The following is a 17,251-nucleotide window of genomic DNA, read 5'->3' on the forward strand; positions in this document are numbered from 1 at the left end:
TCAAAGGATATCATTTATTAGCAATTCATGAGAAGGAAACAGTTGGTTCGCAACAAGTCAAGGACAAGCAGGTTGTCACAATTAAGCAAATATCAAGCTTTTTAAAAAAAAAATCTTTATTTGAGCAAAATATTGTTTTAAAAAGATGCTTTATGATTTTTAAAAGGTGAAGATATTTTGCAGTTTATTAGACCTTACTATTGAAATTACCTTAAAATATTAAAACACAGATACCAGAAACTTAACACATGATAACAAGGTGTAAAATACCTTTTAAAAATGGTCTTGACATCACTTTTTTTTAAACCTTCTAGCTAGATGCTAGTTGCCAACTCCACTTAACTTTTCTGACCACAAAGTACAACTAAACTTAGGTGTGCATTTTTGAAGGATCTTCTATTAGACTTCTACCATTGCTGCTCTGTTCCAGTGTTTAGGTGGCATGGTGAGAGCAGTTGAAGGCCATTTATCTTCAGTGTTTAGGGGCGAAAAAAGTTGGTGTGGGGATCAATCTGACTTTCATGCATTAACTCATTGCCTGTGCTATTAAAATGATTGAATTCAAAGTGTAAGGAATTACAGAAATGAAACAATTCCATGTGCCAATGCACCCAGACAGCCTTATTATAATGCCGAGGTATGACTAAGAGGGAGGATGTAGCACAATCAATGTCTGTGAAACTGGACAATGGAAAAATGGCTAAGAATGATTCTTTGCCAACTAGCTTTACCTATGAGAACAGTTTGGTATATTCTCCAACTGTGCATGTCCAAAGTCAGGAACATCGCACATGGGAATTCTTAGGAGCAAATTCAAATCACATCATTTTGTGGTACAGTGCATTGGCACTTGTGCTACCTCAAGTATTGTTCAATTTCCCAACTGTCTCATTTGAAATATCAGTGTTGCATGTTGGATAGCAACAGGCATGGTTCGTGCCTTCTGTTATATGGCACAAGTTTAACCAAAATATTTCCAGAAGAGAATAGAAATAAATGTATCACTAATTCAGTGCAGAGGTCACACATGAAGTTTGGCATTCAAAGTTATTTCCCTACAATGCTGCCCAGCTTTAGTAGTTTGTACATAGTGCAATTAAAGTTCAACACGATACATTAAATTATCTACTTTTTAATTTTATTATTTGTTGACATTATTGGGCTTTTTTTTCCATTTTCATATGCCCTTCACAACTTGTTTTTATCATGTACAAGTATTCACTCCTCATAGCCAGGAGCAAAACTCCACAAAGCATTTGTGGATGACAGGTTTTTTTTCTAATTGCATTGATATTAACTTTTTATCTTTTCGAATTTTTGATAAAATGTATCTCTCAGTTGTTCAAAAGCCAAAACAACGACATCATCCTTGTTGTCACACAGTTCTTTGAGAGAGGTGCTAGGAGAAAAAAGAAAAGTCTTTGAAACAGGATTAATTCTAAAGCCACCATATTCAATTTTCTTATTAAGGATGCGCAAAACAATGGGAGCGAACAAGTGAAGAAAATGGTAAATTTCAAACTTCACAAGCAAATTGTCTGCCAAAGTGGAGAGTTTTGTTAAAGTCGTACATACGATGTCTAAATAAATTTCAAACATTTTCTCCAAGCTTGCTTGTTGTTTGTTTCCGTCATTTTCAACAACTTCATGGAAATGGCTCTAACATGGCATTCCCTGCTCTCACTCTGAACTAGAAAACTTCAACTTTGCCTCCAATTTCCATCCTTCCTTCACCTTCATGTGGACCATCTCTACCTCCTTCCTTCCCTAACCATTTTCTTTACCAAGTCCAACAGGTATTCGCTATAAGCCAACTGATTCTTATTGTACTTCCACGCAGACTGCTTCCTGTGAGGACTTTTACAGCTCTACCATTGCACCTAACTTGTTAATGCTTTTCTGGTCAGAAGCATTTCTGGTAGGCTTTCCTTCTCCTTCAACCAAGTGTTCTTCCTTCCATGGTTAACAGTAACCATAGCGTTCCCTGCCACATTTCCCACAACTGCTCACCCCCAACTCGCAGAACCATGATCGGATTCAGCCTGTCCTCACCTTCACCCTGTATGCCTCCTTACCAACACAACAACCTTCTGCATTTTTGCAGCCAGTTAAGCAGACCGTTCTGTCACTTCTTGATCTACTCTTCAACGTCATTCCTGTCTAAAGGTATCTATTCATTCATCTGCTCTTGCTTCTCCACCTTCATTGCCCAGTTACCCAAGCACTACTTCCATAGAAAGTGATTTGCAATGTTCTTTTTTCTACGTTGTAAATTTACTGCTCACAAATAGGCTTGACCAAGCACATAAGGGTAGCCACTCTGGAGAACTACATTTGTAAGCTGACATTGATCTTCCGGTTACCTGTCATTTTCAGGTAACACCTACACTCAAAACTGCTTTCTGTTTCTTCAGTAGCCTGCAATGCACCAATGAAGTTGGACACAGACTCAAGAAAGAACACCTCATTTTTTTCATTGGACAGCTTCCTGGACTCAGAATTCAAGAATTTCAGACCATAATAACTATATTTTTTGAAGATTTCAGTTTTAATAGTTTTTGATTTGAGTTCGCAGCTGCTATTATTCTGCCTTCCATAGCCCCTCAGACATGAATTCCATTACTTGTTCCATTGCCACTCCCTCAAGTCCTGCCCTACAAAATGCTTCAGTCATTAATTCTATTACAGGCCTTTTTTTTGTTCTTTCTAACCATTCCGCCCATGCTTTGTATTTATTTAAACTCATTACATTTCTAACTTTTTCCAGTTCAGATGAAAGGGTGCATTCCTAAAACATCAATTCTGTTACTCTCGCCACAGATTGTCTGTTCTGAATATTTTCAGCATATTGCTTTTATTTCATGAGAATGCGTGGCTAAAGCCGAGGGAGTTGCACCACAAGCTTCTTTTTTCTAATTCCTTTCACTGTTTTGCAGCAAAACTATGGGAGCTGATGTACATGGCAAGGTAAAAATGACAGGAAAAGTACATGGTCGTACATTGCCAGTATTACAGTAGTTTCTTGTAGACTGATAGAAGTGGGTAACATTTTTAAAAAGTAATTAAGTGACATTAATTTATAATTTCTATAATAATACTACAATATTATCTTTGTCGAGGTATCCCATTAAGACCACAAGGCAATATTAAACAATACTTGATCAGGCACTGTCCTATTCTTCACAAGAAGATGTAACATGGCAAGCAGAGATGGAGAAAATTGTTTACCACAATCTTATTTGCTGAAAGCAAAATATGCTTCTTCATCATATTTCTTTTGCAAGATAAATATGACAAATTATAAAAGCAGCACACTGTGAATGCTAAAAAATGTGAAACAAACACAGAATACTGGAGAAACTCAGTAGGTCTGGCAGCATTAGAAAAGTCATAGTGGACTCAAAACATTAATACACTTTCTCTCCACAGACGCTGGCAGACCAGCTGAGTTTTTCTAGCATTTTTGGTGTTTTGTTTTACTTCAAAACATATACAAACTTAGAGGGTCAAACTGTCCCTTAAGAATTTAGGTTGAGGATTGGCAACTTTGCCCCCACAACGCACTGTTTTACAGAATTTGCAATTTATAAAGATTAACAGTCAGAAAACAAAGTACTGTTAATCAGGGACACTAGCACCCATCTAACAACATTTCAAATGTTGCAAGGATCCTTTCCAGGGACAATTTTCTAGGTATGTCCAATGGAGAACCTCTCCATATCAGCAGCACAATCTGGATCATTGTGTACAATGTAGACCCAATCTCTCAAACTCATTAAATATCAATGCGTGATATGAATTTCCCTTCTGGTAGATGGACTTAAAATATCACCACATCATGCCCCAAAATACCGTAAAAAGAATTGATTTTCATTCATACCTGATTGAACTAAGAGTTAGTTGGAATTCATTAAGGACATTATAGGCTTCTCCCAAATGCAACCTAAAAGGAATATGAAGAATGCAACATTAAATTGATGAAATTATTTTTTCCATGTGGATATTGCAAGTTGTACAGCAGCTCAACTTACATGTTGTCACTTAATAAAGCCTTTAAAGAACCGTGTCTGTAGAAGTCCAGGGCATAAGCATTCAGTGGCATTCTCCTGCCTTGCTGGTCATACTTTCTTAAGTTTAACAAAGGGATGCTGCTTGAGCTAAGCTCAAGAGTGCGTAAAGCAATCTGTAATGATAAAGTTCAAACGTTGAGATTTTGCTTTCTTCCCAGAACTAGATTTGAGCTGTCTAATTCAAACATGAAGAGTCACAAAAATTCAATCAATCACAATTTTTACTGTAATTTGCGATTTCCAGACTATCCTTCCTAACCAATTAAGAAATTTCTATTTCATTTAACTTTGCATTATCCCCAGTAGTTGTACACATACATGCAAATTGCCAACAATAGTATAAACTTGCATCATTATGTTCATACCAGTTATTATCATACCCAAGTCAGGTACTGCACTGATATGCATCCAGCCTGTCAGTCAAATCTGAGGCCGAGTCACACAGCACAGAAACAGACGCTTTGGTCCAACCAGTCCATGCTGAACATAAGCCCAAACTAAACTTGTCCCACCTGCCTACTCCTGGCCTACATCCACTAAACCTTCCCTTTTCAAGTATCCATCTGAATGTCTTTTAAACACTGCAACTGTACCCACATCCACCACTTCCTCAGGAAGTTCATTCCACATGACCCGTCCTGTGTAAAAAAAAATTACCTTGTTTTTTTAAAAAATCTCTCTCCTCTCACCTTAATGTGCCCCCTAGTATTGATATTCCCCATCTTAGCAAAAAGCCAGCTACCATCAACTCTACCTATACCTCATCATTTTATATACTATCAGGTCACCTCTCAACCTCCTACGTTCCAGTGGAAAAAAAGTCCCAGTCTATGTGCAACCTTTCTTTATAACTCCGATAACATCCTGGCAAAATTTCTTCTGAACCCTCTCCAGGTTGCTAAAATCCTTCCTGTAACTGGGCGACCAGAACTGGACACAGTATTTCAGAAGAGGCCTCACCAACATTGTGTGCAACTCGAACATCACATCCGAACCACCTATACTCAAAGGACTGAGCAATGAAGGCAACTATGCTAAATGTTGTTTAACCACCCTGTCTCTATGTGACACAAACTTCAAAGAATGATGTACCTGCACCTCTAGGTCCCTCTGTTCTACAACACTACCCTACCATTAATTGTATAAGCCCTACCCTTATTTGTTGTATCAAAATGCAATACCTTGCATTTATCCAGATTTTAACTCCATCTGCCATTTTTTCAGCCCACTGACCCATTCGATCAAGATCCTTTTATAAATCTTAGAAAACCTTCTTCACTGTCTACAGTGCCACCAAATTTGATGTCATCTACAAAAACTCACTCCCTTGAAGATCTTCTGGAAATTCTCTCAGCAATAAGAATTCCTGAATAATGAGCTCTTCATGCAAGTCACAGAATCATAGACACCCTATAGAACAAGGTGGTGTTTGGCTCGTCAAGTCTGCATTGACCCTCCAGTGTCCCACCCAGACTCAGCATCAAGCCCCCATCCACATAACCTGCATTCCATGGCTAACCGACCTCTCCTACACATCCCTTGACACTACGGGGCAATTTAACATAGCCAATCCACGTAACCTGCTCATCTTTGGACTGTGGGAGGAACAGAAGCACACACAGACACAGGAAGAACATGTAAACTCCACACAGATAGTTACCCAAGGCTGGAATCAACCCTGAGCCCCGTGAGGTAGTGTTAACCACTGATCCAAGTCAAATGTGGTTTCTTGGTGTATGTTTCTTTTCACAAGAACTTTAGATGCACTTACGTTTAAAATACTTGCAGTAAAGGAACCTTCACCTCTTGAGTTAGAAATTTCTGTTAAGCTATAGACAATTGTTGGGAAAATATTATGAATGTAGTTCTGCTAATCACTCAGGAACCTGCAGCCAGCAAAGACCAATTCACATTTATTACTCATGATTCCTAATAAGTCAGGTCAAGGATGATAAATAATGCATATGGCCAGTTTTAAAAACACACACACCACCCCCAACGCCTCTAATCCCAGTTGAAGAATACTGTTACCTAGCTTGTGGCCTTTCATAAATCTGATCTCAATCAAAGCTCTACTATCTCAAACCCAATTTATGCCAAATCCTGTTTCAATCATCACTGTCCTATACTCCCTGAATCACAATGGCTCCCAATCTGTTGACACCTCTAACTGGCATCACAAACCAACAAACTGACTCAGTCCACACTAAAGTCCAACAGCAACAGTGTGTACCAGCTACACAATACACTGCAGAAATTCATCTCAGCCCCTAAGAAAGAAGATTCCAAATCCACAACCACAATCATCCAGGAAAAGGGAAGCAGATACATTGGACTACCATCACCTTCAAGTTCCTCTCTTACCAAGAAGAAACAATCCTGACTTGGAAATCGAACACCATTCCATCAAGGTCACTGGTTTAAAATTCTGAAACAATCCTAACAGAAACGTGGGTCTCCAACCAAATGGACCACAGCTGCTCAAGAAAGCAATTCATTACCACCGTCTCAAGGACAATTAAGGAAGGCTGGGCCAGCCAAAGTACACATCATACAAACAGAAAAACAACATGAAAATTCTTATCCACATACACCTCCATGGCCTCAATGATCTCCATCCACACGTCCTTCAGCTTGAAACCCTCAGAACTTTATGATGTTCCAACTCTGGCTGCTTAAATACCACCAACCCCCCAAATTCTTATAAATGCAACTGGCAGGTGTGTTTTCAACCATCTACAAACACAGCCCTTCTGATTTGTTCTGCAACCCAATGAGACCACAGTTGATTTGTGCAGCAACTTCATCTACTGCCCTGATTCGAGGAACTAGAACTTGCTTCACTGTATCTTTTTTGGTACAAGGATCCCCATTCACATCTTGTTCATGCCTGTTAGAATGAAGGAGTCAGCACACAAGGCTGCCACCACCTTGTTCTCCTGATTGCATTGTCGAGCAGGGTAGACTCTGTACAGGTGCTCTCTCAGTAGTTAAAGGAGCCAAGGGCATATGCTGAAACCAGCTGTACGTTCTTGAAGCCATTCCTTCCAAATCATCTGAATATGGGTGGTCCAAATTTGAAAGCTAGGTATCCTATCAGCTGTTAAGGCCTAATAGTACCATGATGATGTTGCATACTTCCAAGGCACCCATCTAAATGCTGTCCCTAAAGTGACTGGTTCACAGTTCACCCCAAAAGGGGGACATTCAGCATCTGTAGAATGTCACCGCTGGCACCGACGATCTAAATTTCACACTCAATATTCCCAACTACCAAATACTTTCTTAAACGTTTTAATGCAGATGTATTTCATATTTCTACTGTTGTGTACATACAGAAATGTTTCTTCACTTCTCCCCTGAATGGACCAACTCTGGTTTTTGGGCTATATCACTTGTTCTCAACTCCACCCAGAGGAAAACATTTCTCACTACCTAATCAATTCCTTACAAGACGTTAAGATCTTGGTCCCTGAACCTTCTACATTCAGAGAAGCCAAGTTTAGTTTATTCAATCTCTCCTCGTACTTGAGGCTCTGGAAATATACTGATCAACCTATTATTTTTCAGTCAAGATCAGTGCATATTGCCTAAGGTAGGATGAGCAGAGCTGAGTGGCACTACTCCAGATAAAACTGAACTAGAATTTTATGCAGCTGAAGCAAAACAACTTCTGCTTGTTTTCTTTCCATTTATATATAAAGGCTAGTGTCAAGGTTGCACAGCCATTTAGCACATTATAACGATTCTCTGAAAAACAGAGACAATCAAGTCTCACACAATCTCTTCAGCCCTGTAATTTTATTTCCTCCAGGTGCCCATCCAACTTCTGTTGGAAATTATTGATCATTTTTGTTTCCCCCATGGTTGTAAGGGATCAAAATCAAAGCCATTACCATGTTCTCTAATTAAAAACAAGTTCCTCTTCCATTCTCCACCAGTGTACCTGAAACTATGGTGCTCTGCACATTCTGCTAGTATTCACTCTAGTGGAAATACAACAGTTTTACAGCAGCAACAAAGAGATAGGTTTAAAAAGGACACATCTATTTTAAGGAAAACATTACCTGTTGATTTTCTTTTGGTAAGACTTCAGCCAACAAGGGGAATTTTTTTCCACCAAGGTCTTTATACAATTTATTATACATAGTTTCAGTTTGACAAAAGACTTCCATAGCCTCAATCTTTTGCTTCAACATTCCATGAGCTATTTTGATTTATTTTTGTATCTGGCTACGTTTTGGCGACATATGCCTGGATGATGGGATCCCCAAATCTCATTTCCCCTCCATTGGTTTGAGTATTTCACCATTTAAAGAACACTCCAATCTTCTTTCTTGGTTCAAAATGGATAACCTCTCACTTATCAACATTAAAATTCTTTTCCAGTTTTGCAGCCTCATTCAATGTACTGATGTGTCTTTGCAATTTTACATTTCTTTCCAGATTATTTACACTGCCACCAATCATAGCAGCATTGAAAAAGATATGTCTATTATAATTAAAGTCACAATTAAATAATTGAGGCTCCAGAACAGATCTTCGTAAGGCAACACTATTCACTTCTTTCTGATAACTCCCAGTCTTAACCAAGTTCTGGAACAATTTCCTCAAACTTCTCCATCTCTTCACACTTCTCTAAGACTTTCCTTAAAATTTACCTTTGATTAAATTTACAATCACAAATCTCAGTGTCTTTTCTTTTGGTTCCGTGTCAATTTCTGTCTGATTACATCTGAGAAGTGTCTAAATTCATCTTATGTGCCAAAGAGTACATATAAAAAATTAAGTTGCTGCAGTTGTAAACAATTAATTTTGCTTGTACAAAGGAGAAACTTACATTGTCAATATTGGATGTGTTGAACAAATCAAGATTGGTAATCCCAGATAAACATGTAAATGGAGATATAGCTGTTGTTGGATGCTTTCCAGATGCAGTCAATTCAGCTACAAATGTCGTGCAATTTTGGAGAGGCTGAACACTTTCAAAAGCTGGGAAGAAGGAAAGTCAATGACTTTTGGAATTGCACAGTTGTAGGTTTTCATGTTGTTTACATGTTGCACAATAATCTCACGAAGTCAAATAATCTGAATTAAAACAAATACGTTGTTCTCTTTAACCAGTGTGTAATTTCAAAGACTGCGGCTAAGGAGGAAATTATTTAGTTTTAAAAGAACAGTGCAGAAAAACAAATATGTAGAATATAATTCCACTAACCCCTAAAGATGCACTTCAAACATTATATTTAAGAAGTGGACATACTATTGGAGAATAAATAAAATATACAGCAATATAAGCCAAATGGAATTAAAGGCAGATGCAGGAACCTAGAAACTCAACACAAATCTTTGAAGGTAGAAGATCATGTTGATAAGAATGCACATATAGGATTGTTGACTTTATAAATAGAGGATTAAAAAGGAAACATCAAGGGTACTTTTCTAAGCATTTATAAATTATTGGTCGGGCCTCAACTGGGGAACTAATTTTAATTGTAAGACTACACCTTATGAAGGAGGATATAAGAGGGTTCAAAGATGTTTGCTGACAAAGTTCCAGGGATGATGCATTTTATTGCATGGGTGGCTATAGAAATTGGGATTATTCTTACCTCAGTAGAGATAAAGGGTAGATTTAATAGAAAAATCAAAAGTTATGAAGGACTCTGGAATTTATTTCTCTCTTAAATAAGGGAAGTACCATTCCTAGTGACAGAACAATCAAGTAACCAAAGTTCACAGATCTAACCTGCCCTCTCAATATCCATGCAAAAATGTTAGATTTACAATTTCCAAACCTCCTTCAGACAACAGGCTAACCAATTGTTGGTTAATCATTGATCCTTTCAGTCAACTAAGCAAAGTAGCTGAGACAATTCATTAACTGGTCTTACATCAGCTGTTTCTTTTAAAATAGTGACACTGGCACGTGGACAACGTCATCAATTTATTGCTCATCATGAGTCATGGGCCTTCTTTTGGGATCAAATGAAGAACTTTTTTTACTTCAAAGTGCATTAACAACGTTCATTGTTGTGCTGTGAGCAAGTGAAGGGAAGAGAATTTCTGTTCCATTGGATATTTTCATTACGGTTTTCAGTTATTTTTTCTTGGCACTAGTCCACAAATTAGCAGACTTAGGATAGGGACATTTGAATTTCAAACCTATAGCTTGCTAGAACAGGACCTTGAACTACGATATCTTAAATCTTACTTCCTTAGTCATTTTTACAGTGTCAATATTATATTCTAACTTGCAAATTAAAATGGTGTTGAAGATTAAGTTTATAATGTTTTCTTTACATATTCTTGAAAGAGGAAGACGGCATTCTTCGACCATATCAGCTTGATCTGAAGCAGAAAGAAGAAAACATCCAAAGATCTCCTGGATAGTTTTGTTGTATTCATCGACTACAGTTGCAAATTCTTCTGGAAGATCTTCCAGAAACACCTGTGGGGGGGGAAAGAAATTTCACTTTCGTACATTTTATCACAACAATTAAGGGATATTTGCTCATTGTTTCTGTAATCCGGCTCCCTGGGAGTGTGAAAAATCTTTGCAACTTTGTTTTGATAGCTTTACACATCACTGAAACTTTGGTTCATAATTGCTATAAGAGGGTTTAAAAGACTAACAGTGCTACAATCTGAATAATGAAGCAATAATACAGAAGGGATAGAACAAGGGGAGTTTACGACTATACGTTAGGAAGAAAAAGGTTCAAAGTTTTTGTTTCATACTGATCCAATGCCTTAGTTCAGATAAATAAGCTTTACCAAATGCATTTCACAAACTCCCCTCGTTTATTTGCATTTAGATTGTGCCAATAGTAAAATAGCATTCACTAATGCCAGATAAGGAGTTCTATGGCAATTCTGAAATATCCGGTAAAAGGTTCGAAGGACATCTCAAACTTCCATTAGAGGTGTGCTTTTTAAAACATAGCATTTTTACATGCAGAATTCAATCTGAAGAATTGTCAAAACTTTGACATTTGTTGTAAAAAATATTACTTGAATCCACAATTTGTTTTTAAAGAAGTGATGATACACTTCCCATTAGTTAAAGATCTACATTTGATTCAGTAAATAACTTTGCGGTATTGCTTAAAACTCAGGACAATTAGCAAAAATACCAATTTAAAGGGGAAAACAATACTTATCCTACAGGAAGGGAGAATGCTGATGGATCAACAAGTAGATTCTTCTTGGTACAGACATTGACATGGAGAATGTACCTATTATAGCATCACAGAAATACATAGCGCAGAAACAGACACTACAGTCCAATCGTCCATACCGACCAGATATTCTAAATTAACGTAGTCCCATTTGCCAACATTTGCCCCATTTCGCTCGAACGCCTATTAGTTAACCTATCCAGATGCCTTTTACATGTTGTAACTGTACCTGCCTCTATCACTTCCTTTTGCAGTTCATTCCATACATGCACCACCCTCCGCGTGAAGAAGTTGTTCCTTAGTCCATTTTAAATCTTTCCGCTCTCACCTGAAAGCTACATCCTCCAGTTTTGGACTCCTCACCCTGGGGAAAAGACCATGTCTACTTACTCTATCCATGCTCCGCGTGATTTTATAAACCTCTATTAGGTCACCCCTCAGCCTCCAACACTCCAGGGACAATAGTTCCAATCTATTCAGCATTTCTGTAGTTCAAGCAATTCAACCCCAGCACCACCCTTGTAAATCTTCTCTGAATCCTTTCAAGTTTCACAACATCCTTCCTAGAGCACGGAGACCAGAATTGCATGCAGTATTTCAATATTGGCCTAACAATGTCTTGGACAGCCAGAACATGACCTCCTAACTCAGATACTGAATGCACTGACCCAAAAAAGGCAAGCATGCCAAATCACACACTTCACTATCCTATCTACCTGAGTTCACTTTCAATGAGTTATGAATCTGCACTCTAAGGTCTCTTGGTTCAGCAACACTCCCCAGGATCTTACCATTAAGTGTACAAGTCCTGCCCTGATCTGATTTTCCAAAATGCAGCACCTCACATTTATCTAAATGAACTTCATCTGCCACTCCTTGGCCCATCTGATCAACATCCTGTTGTACTCCAAAGTATCCTGCTGCACTGTCCGCAACACCACCAATTTTGGTGTCATCTGCAAACATACTAACCACACCTATATTTATCTCCAAATCATTTATACAAATGACAAAGCAGTGGACCCTGCACCAATCTTTGTGGCACACCACTGGTCACAGGCCTCCCGTCTGAAAAACAACCCTCCATCGCCATCCTTCTTCTACCTTCAAGCCAGCTCGGTATTCCAACAGCTAATTCTCCCTCTATTCCACGTAATATAACTTCACTAACCAGTCTGCCATCACACACACACACACGTCTATAGTTCCCTGACTTTTTCTTACACCTTTCTTCAATAGTGGCACCACGTTAGCTGTCTTCTAGCATCTCACCTGTTACTGCCAAATTGCAGTGCAATGCCAGGCTGTGTATCAATTTAATGAAAACATAAATCAAGGCATTTCCCTAAGGTATGAACCAAAGAAATGGCTGTCATCTACTTTGTATCAGAGATAATAGGAACTGCAGATGCTGGGGAATCCAAGATAATAAAGCGTGAAGCTGGATGAACACAGCAGGCCAAGCAGCATCTCAGGAGCACAAAAGCTGACATTTCGGGCCTAGACCCTTCATCAGAGAGGGGGATGGAGTGAGGGTTCTGGAATAAATAGGGAGAGAGGGGGAGGCGGACCAAAGATGGAGAGAAAAGAAGATAGGTGAAGAGGAGAGTATAGGTGGGGAGGTAGGGAGGGGATAGGTCAGTCCAGGGAAGACGGACAGGTCAAGGAGGTGGGATGAGGTTAGTAGGTAGGAGATGGAGATGCGGCTTGGGGTGGGAAGAAGGGATGGGTGAGAGGAAGAACAGGTTAGGGAGGCAGAGACAAGCAGGATTGGTTTTGGGATGCAGTGGGTGGAGGGGAAGAGCTGGGCTGGTTGTGTGGTGCAGTGGGGGGAGGGGACGAACTGGGCTGGTTTTGGGATGCGGTGGGGGGGGGAAGGGGAGATTTTGAAGCTGGTGAAGTCCACGTTGATACCATTCCGCTCGGTCGCAATAAACAGTGGTATACTGCATCCATTGTACCCTGTGTGGCATCCTCTACATTGGGGAAACCAAGCAGAGGCTTGGGGACCGCTTTGCAGAACACCTTAGCTCGGTTCACAATAAACAACTGCACCTCCCAGTCGCAAACCATTTCCACTCCCCCTCCCATTCTTTAGATGACATGTCCATCATGGGCCTCCTGCAGTGCCACAATGATGCCACCCGAAGGTTGCAGGAACGGCAACTCATATTCCGCTTGGGAACCCTGCAGCCCAATGATATCAATGTGGACTTCACCAGCTTCAAAATCTCCCCTTTCCCCCGACCGCATTCCAAAACCAGCCCAGTTCGTTCCCCTCCCCCCACTGCACCACACAACCAGCCCAGCTCTTCCCCTCCACCCACTGCATCCCAAAACCAGTCCAGCCTGTCTCTGCCTCCCTAACCTGTTCTTCCTCTCACCCATCCCTTCTTCCCACCCCAAGCCGCATCTCCATCTCCTACCTACTAACCTCATCCCACCTCCTTGACCTGTCAGTCTTCCCTGGACTGACCTATCCCCTCCCCACCTATACTCTCCTCTCCACCTATCTTCTTTTCTCTCCATCTTCGGTCCGCCTCCCCCTCTCTCCCTATTTATTCCAGAACCCTCACCCCATCCCCCTCTCTGATGAAGGGTCTAAAACGTCAGCTTTTGTGCTCCTGAGATGCTGCTTGGCCTGCTGTGTTCATCCAGCTTCACACTTTATTATCTTGTCATCTACTTTGTTGGGTTGAAACAGGTGCAGGGTTTGTATGTTGTTTTTGCATTAATATGCAATTTTTAGAACATGTAAAACAAGCCACAGAACAACTCCAACTGACAATCCTAAAACTGGTCATCAGTGTAATTCTTTTACCGTTCAGGATTATCCAGTAAATATTGCCCAATTATGGAATCACACCTAATGCAGGTCATTGTGCATGCAAACCTTTCACACAATCTGTTTGGGTATGGTTGTTACCTTATCTGTTGTGAACAGCCAGAGTAGGATGTTTGACATACTGTCAGTTTCTGTAACAACATTACTTGACCAAAATTCAGCAAATCACTTCTTACTATGCCAATCATATATCAATGTGACATTCACTTGTCAAATCTGCATATTGATCTCATGCCATTAGAAGATTGTCAATTTAACAGCAAACTAAAGCAGCCCTCAACTCTGGTCAAATGGCCAACTGAAGCTGAATTTATTGGGGTAAAACAACCTGCATGGTGGGCCGAAGGCTGGACACTATCAGCCTCAGCCATTTACTGGATCCGGGACATATTTTGGGTCCATTTGGCTACTAATGAGCTGTAATCACAATTCTGGCTCCTTTAAAAAACGGCAGCCCAAAGACAGGAGCTGTCAGCCAGTCAGAGGGTCCAAACACAATCTCAGCATCACCAGGAGTGTTGGCCACCAGTGGCACTGCACCATTGAGAAAAGAAAGGTTGGATGCTTCCTTCTCACTGACATGAGTGACATCGGAAATCACTGGAGCCAGCTGGCAGACCCTGACAAAGGGCAAATATTCTATGGGGGTGGTGACTGCTGCAGACAGCCCCTCCATGCTCTGCAGAATATTCAATTAGGTGGATCTACCCATCCCAAACCAGAGTCAACAGGGAGGCCACCAGGAAGTCTCAAATAGCAAAGGAGCTATCCACGATAGTAGGAACTGCAGATGCTGGAGAATCTGAGATTACAAGGTGTAGAGCTGGATGAACACAGCAGGTCAAGCAGCATCAGGGGAGCAGGAAGGCTGAAGTTTCGGGCCTAGACCCTTCTTCATTTCTATCACTGGCAACACCGAGGCAGCAGGAAAGCAGTGAGACTCCTCCACCTCAGCAATTTAAGGGCCACTCGACAGCTCTTCTCCAGTGATCTACAGAAAGCTTGCGTCAGAAGTTGGTTTACTATGGCCGAAGGCAGCACAGATTTGTATTTTATCAGGACTAGAATTAACTGCAAGACTGAGATATAAAAAGCCACAGGAATAAACCATTACGCCAAATAGTCTCTTCTAAATCAATCAATCTTCAAAGCAAAAATTCTTTATACAAAAGAAATCTGTGGGTAGCTAAGTGTTGTGTACCAAGGGCAACCATTGGAATGGCTACAGGAATATGGAATGGGATAGCACATAGACCAGTGTTGGAATACAAACAAAACAGATACCATGAGTGCAACATAGACTGAAAATCCAAATGAGAGATTTGAGATCTGTCACAAATGACTTCTGTGTAAATTAAGTTTCATGATACTTTGCTGCTCAAATTTAATGTTGAAAACCATAATCTCCACACAACTCCTAATGTTTCACTCTTGCATACCATTGATTGATGGAGTGTAGTCCACTCCTTTTCAGTAGAACACGATGGAAGATATACCCTTCCAAATAGATTTGCTAGGACCAGAAGTAAGGACTCCATGATTTCATCAGAAAAGCAGTCTGAACCTGTAAAAATAATGAAACGATATTAAGATCATCAGTTTTCTGACATATTGGTAAAACCCATGTTACTCTTTTTTTGAAGCCGTACAAATATGAATTTGAATAATTGGTCATTTGGTCCCTCTGGCTTGCTCCACCATTCAATAAGATCATGGCTTCTCCGATTGTGGCTTCAACTCCAACTTTCTGACTGATGTTGAAATGCACTCTCAGATCTATTAAACCAATCATCAAGTATTGCAGATTACAAATTATTACTTGTAATAAAATCGAACACAGGAGCATAATGATATCTACTGGTTCTGTGCGGCTTTCAAACCCACACTGTTCACTGACTTCCTGGGACTTGCACCAATTGTGCCCAAGAGCACTTAACATGAGAGTACTCATCACTTGATTTTTGTTTCATCCCTAACAAGCCAGCTGATTCAAATATGCGAGATTAACCTGCAGTGCAGTGTGGGTTGACCACACCTTCTGTCATAGACAACATCCAAAGTAACAACACAGCTCAAAAAAAAAGCAGAATTTCTTTGAAAGTATTCCTCTTGGAGTAGTAAAATTATCCAGCATAAAGCAAGACCAGAATGCTGATCATTAACATTACATGCTGCTGCTTTAAACACTGACTTAAAGTTGAAATCCTACCTTTTCCTGCCGATTTAACAGGCTGCGAGCAAATCTTGTGAAACAGACCTTTTACCAGGAAACTAACAAAGACAAAATTGGCTGGTTCATGGTAATGCAACTGGGTCACCAGTTCTGCAAGCCCCTGGGGTGTCCCATCTTGATCCACAAAACCCTGCAAAATTCAGGTAATTATACATTTTAGCGACATCATGCATTCCTGTTCAGTCACAGGAGTATAACATTATAATGAGGATTATTAACATTCTTATCTTGAATCAATGGAAATACATAAACACCAAAGCAAAAATACACAGATTTCTGATAAAATTCAAAATGGCTGAATTTTCATTCCTTACAATTTGCATATTCTATAATCATTCTAAAGATTTGATTACTTTGAACAGAACTGACAAGCAGACAACTCTAACCATTCTACTACTCAGTGTCAAAATATCTGGCTCAGAGTGGCGCAGTTATATAAGGTGATAGAATCCAGAATGGTCTGCATTCTTTACCTTCATTGTTACTTCCAGAAAAGCAAGTCTATTTTGTATGCCACTTTAAATACAAAATGTTCTATGGCGTTTCACAACAGTATCAAAAGAAAAATGCCAGGAGCCACAAATGACATCATGCCAGATGGTCAAAGACATGGTCAGAAATAATTTAAAAACAGAGAAAAGCAAGAGGTTTAAGAAAGAAATTCCTTATGCAACACTTAAAGTGTCACAATTCACTTACAATACCATGTTGAAACTTGAGCCCAACTACTCCCAGAATCATCACAAAACCTAAAGACTTAATCAAATTACTCGAAGTCTTCAATTTTCCTGTCTGATCAGGTTAACAGAAAACCTCTATACCAAACACCCAAAAAGAAGCACCTTGCCCGACAATCTGTGAAAGGAGTGTGAGAAGTAGTGTAACAAGGTGTAGGGCTGGATGAACACAGCAGGCCAAGCAG

The 17,251-nt window shown here is 39.8% G+C and overlaps 1 protein-coding gene across 1 annotated transcript in view; it reads right to left on the reverse strand.

Moving 5' to 3' along the window:
• The window catches only part of LOC125457359 (probable ATP-dependent RNA helicase DDX60), a 106,628-nt gene continuing 89,377 nt past the window's right edge, over positions 1–17,251 (reverse strand). The window contains exons 31-37 of the mRNA XM_059645758.1: positions 16,306–16,459; positions 15,536–15,660; positions 10,374–10,521; positions 8,911–9,062; positions 4,032–4,183; positions 3,881–3,943; positions 1–1,399 (exon numbers count right to left, since the gene is read on the reverse strand). Coding sequence (XP_059501741.1) covers positions 1,294–1,399; positions 3,881–3,943; positions 4,032–4,183; positions 8,911–9,062; positions 10,374–10,521; positions 15,536–15,660; positions 16,306–16,459 — 900 coding nt within the window. The 3' untranslated portion in view covers positions 1–1,293. The remainder of the gene's footprint in view (positions 1,400–3,880; positions 3,944–4,031; positions 4,184–8,910; positions 9,063–10,373; positions 10,522–15,535; positions 15,661–16,305; positions 16,460–17,251) is intronic.

Source organism: Stegostoma tigrinum, chromosome 1 (assembly GCF_030684315.1).
Source record: "Stegostoma tigrinum isolate sSteTig4 chromosome 1, sSteTig4.hap1, whole genome shotgun sequence".
Classification (NCBI taxonomy): Eukaryota; Metazoa; Chordata; class Chondrichthyes; order Orectolobiformes; family Stegostomatidae; genus Stegostoma; species Stegostoma tigrinum.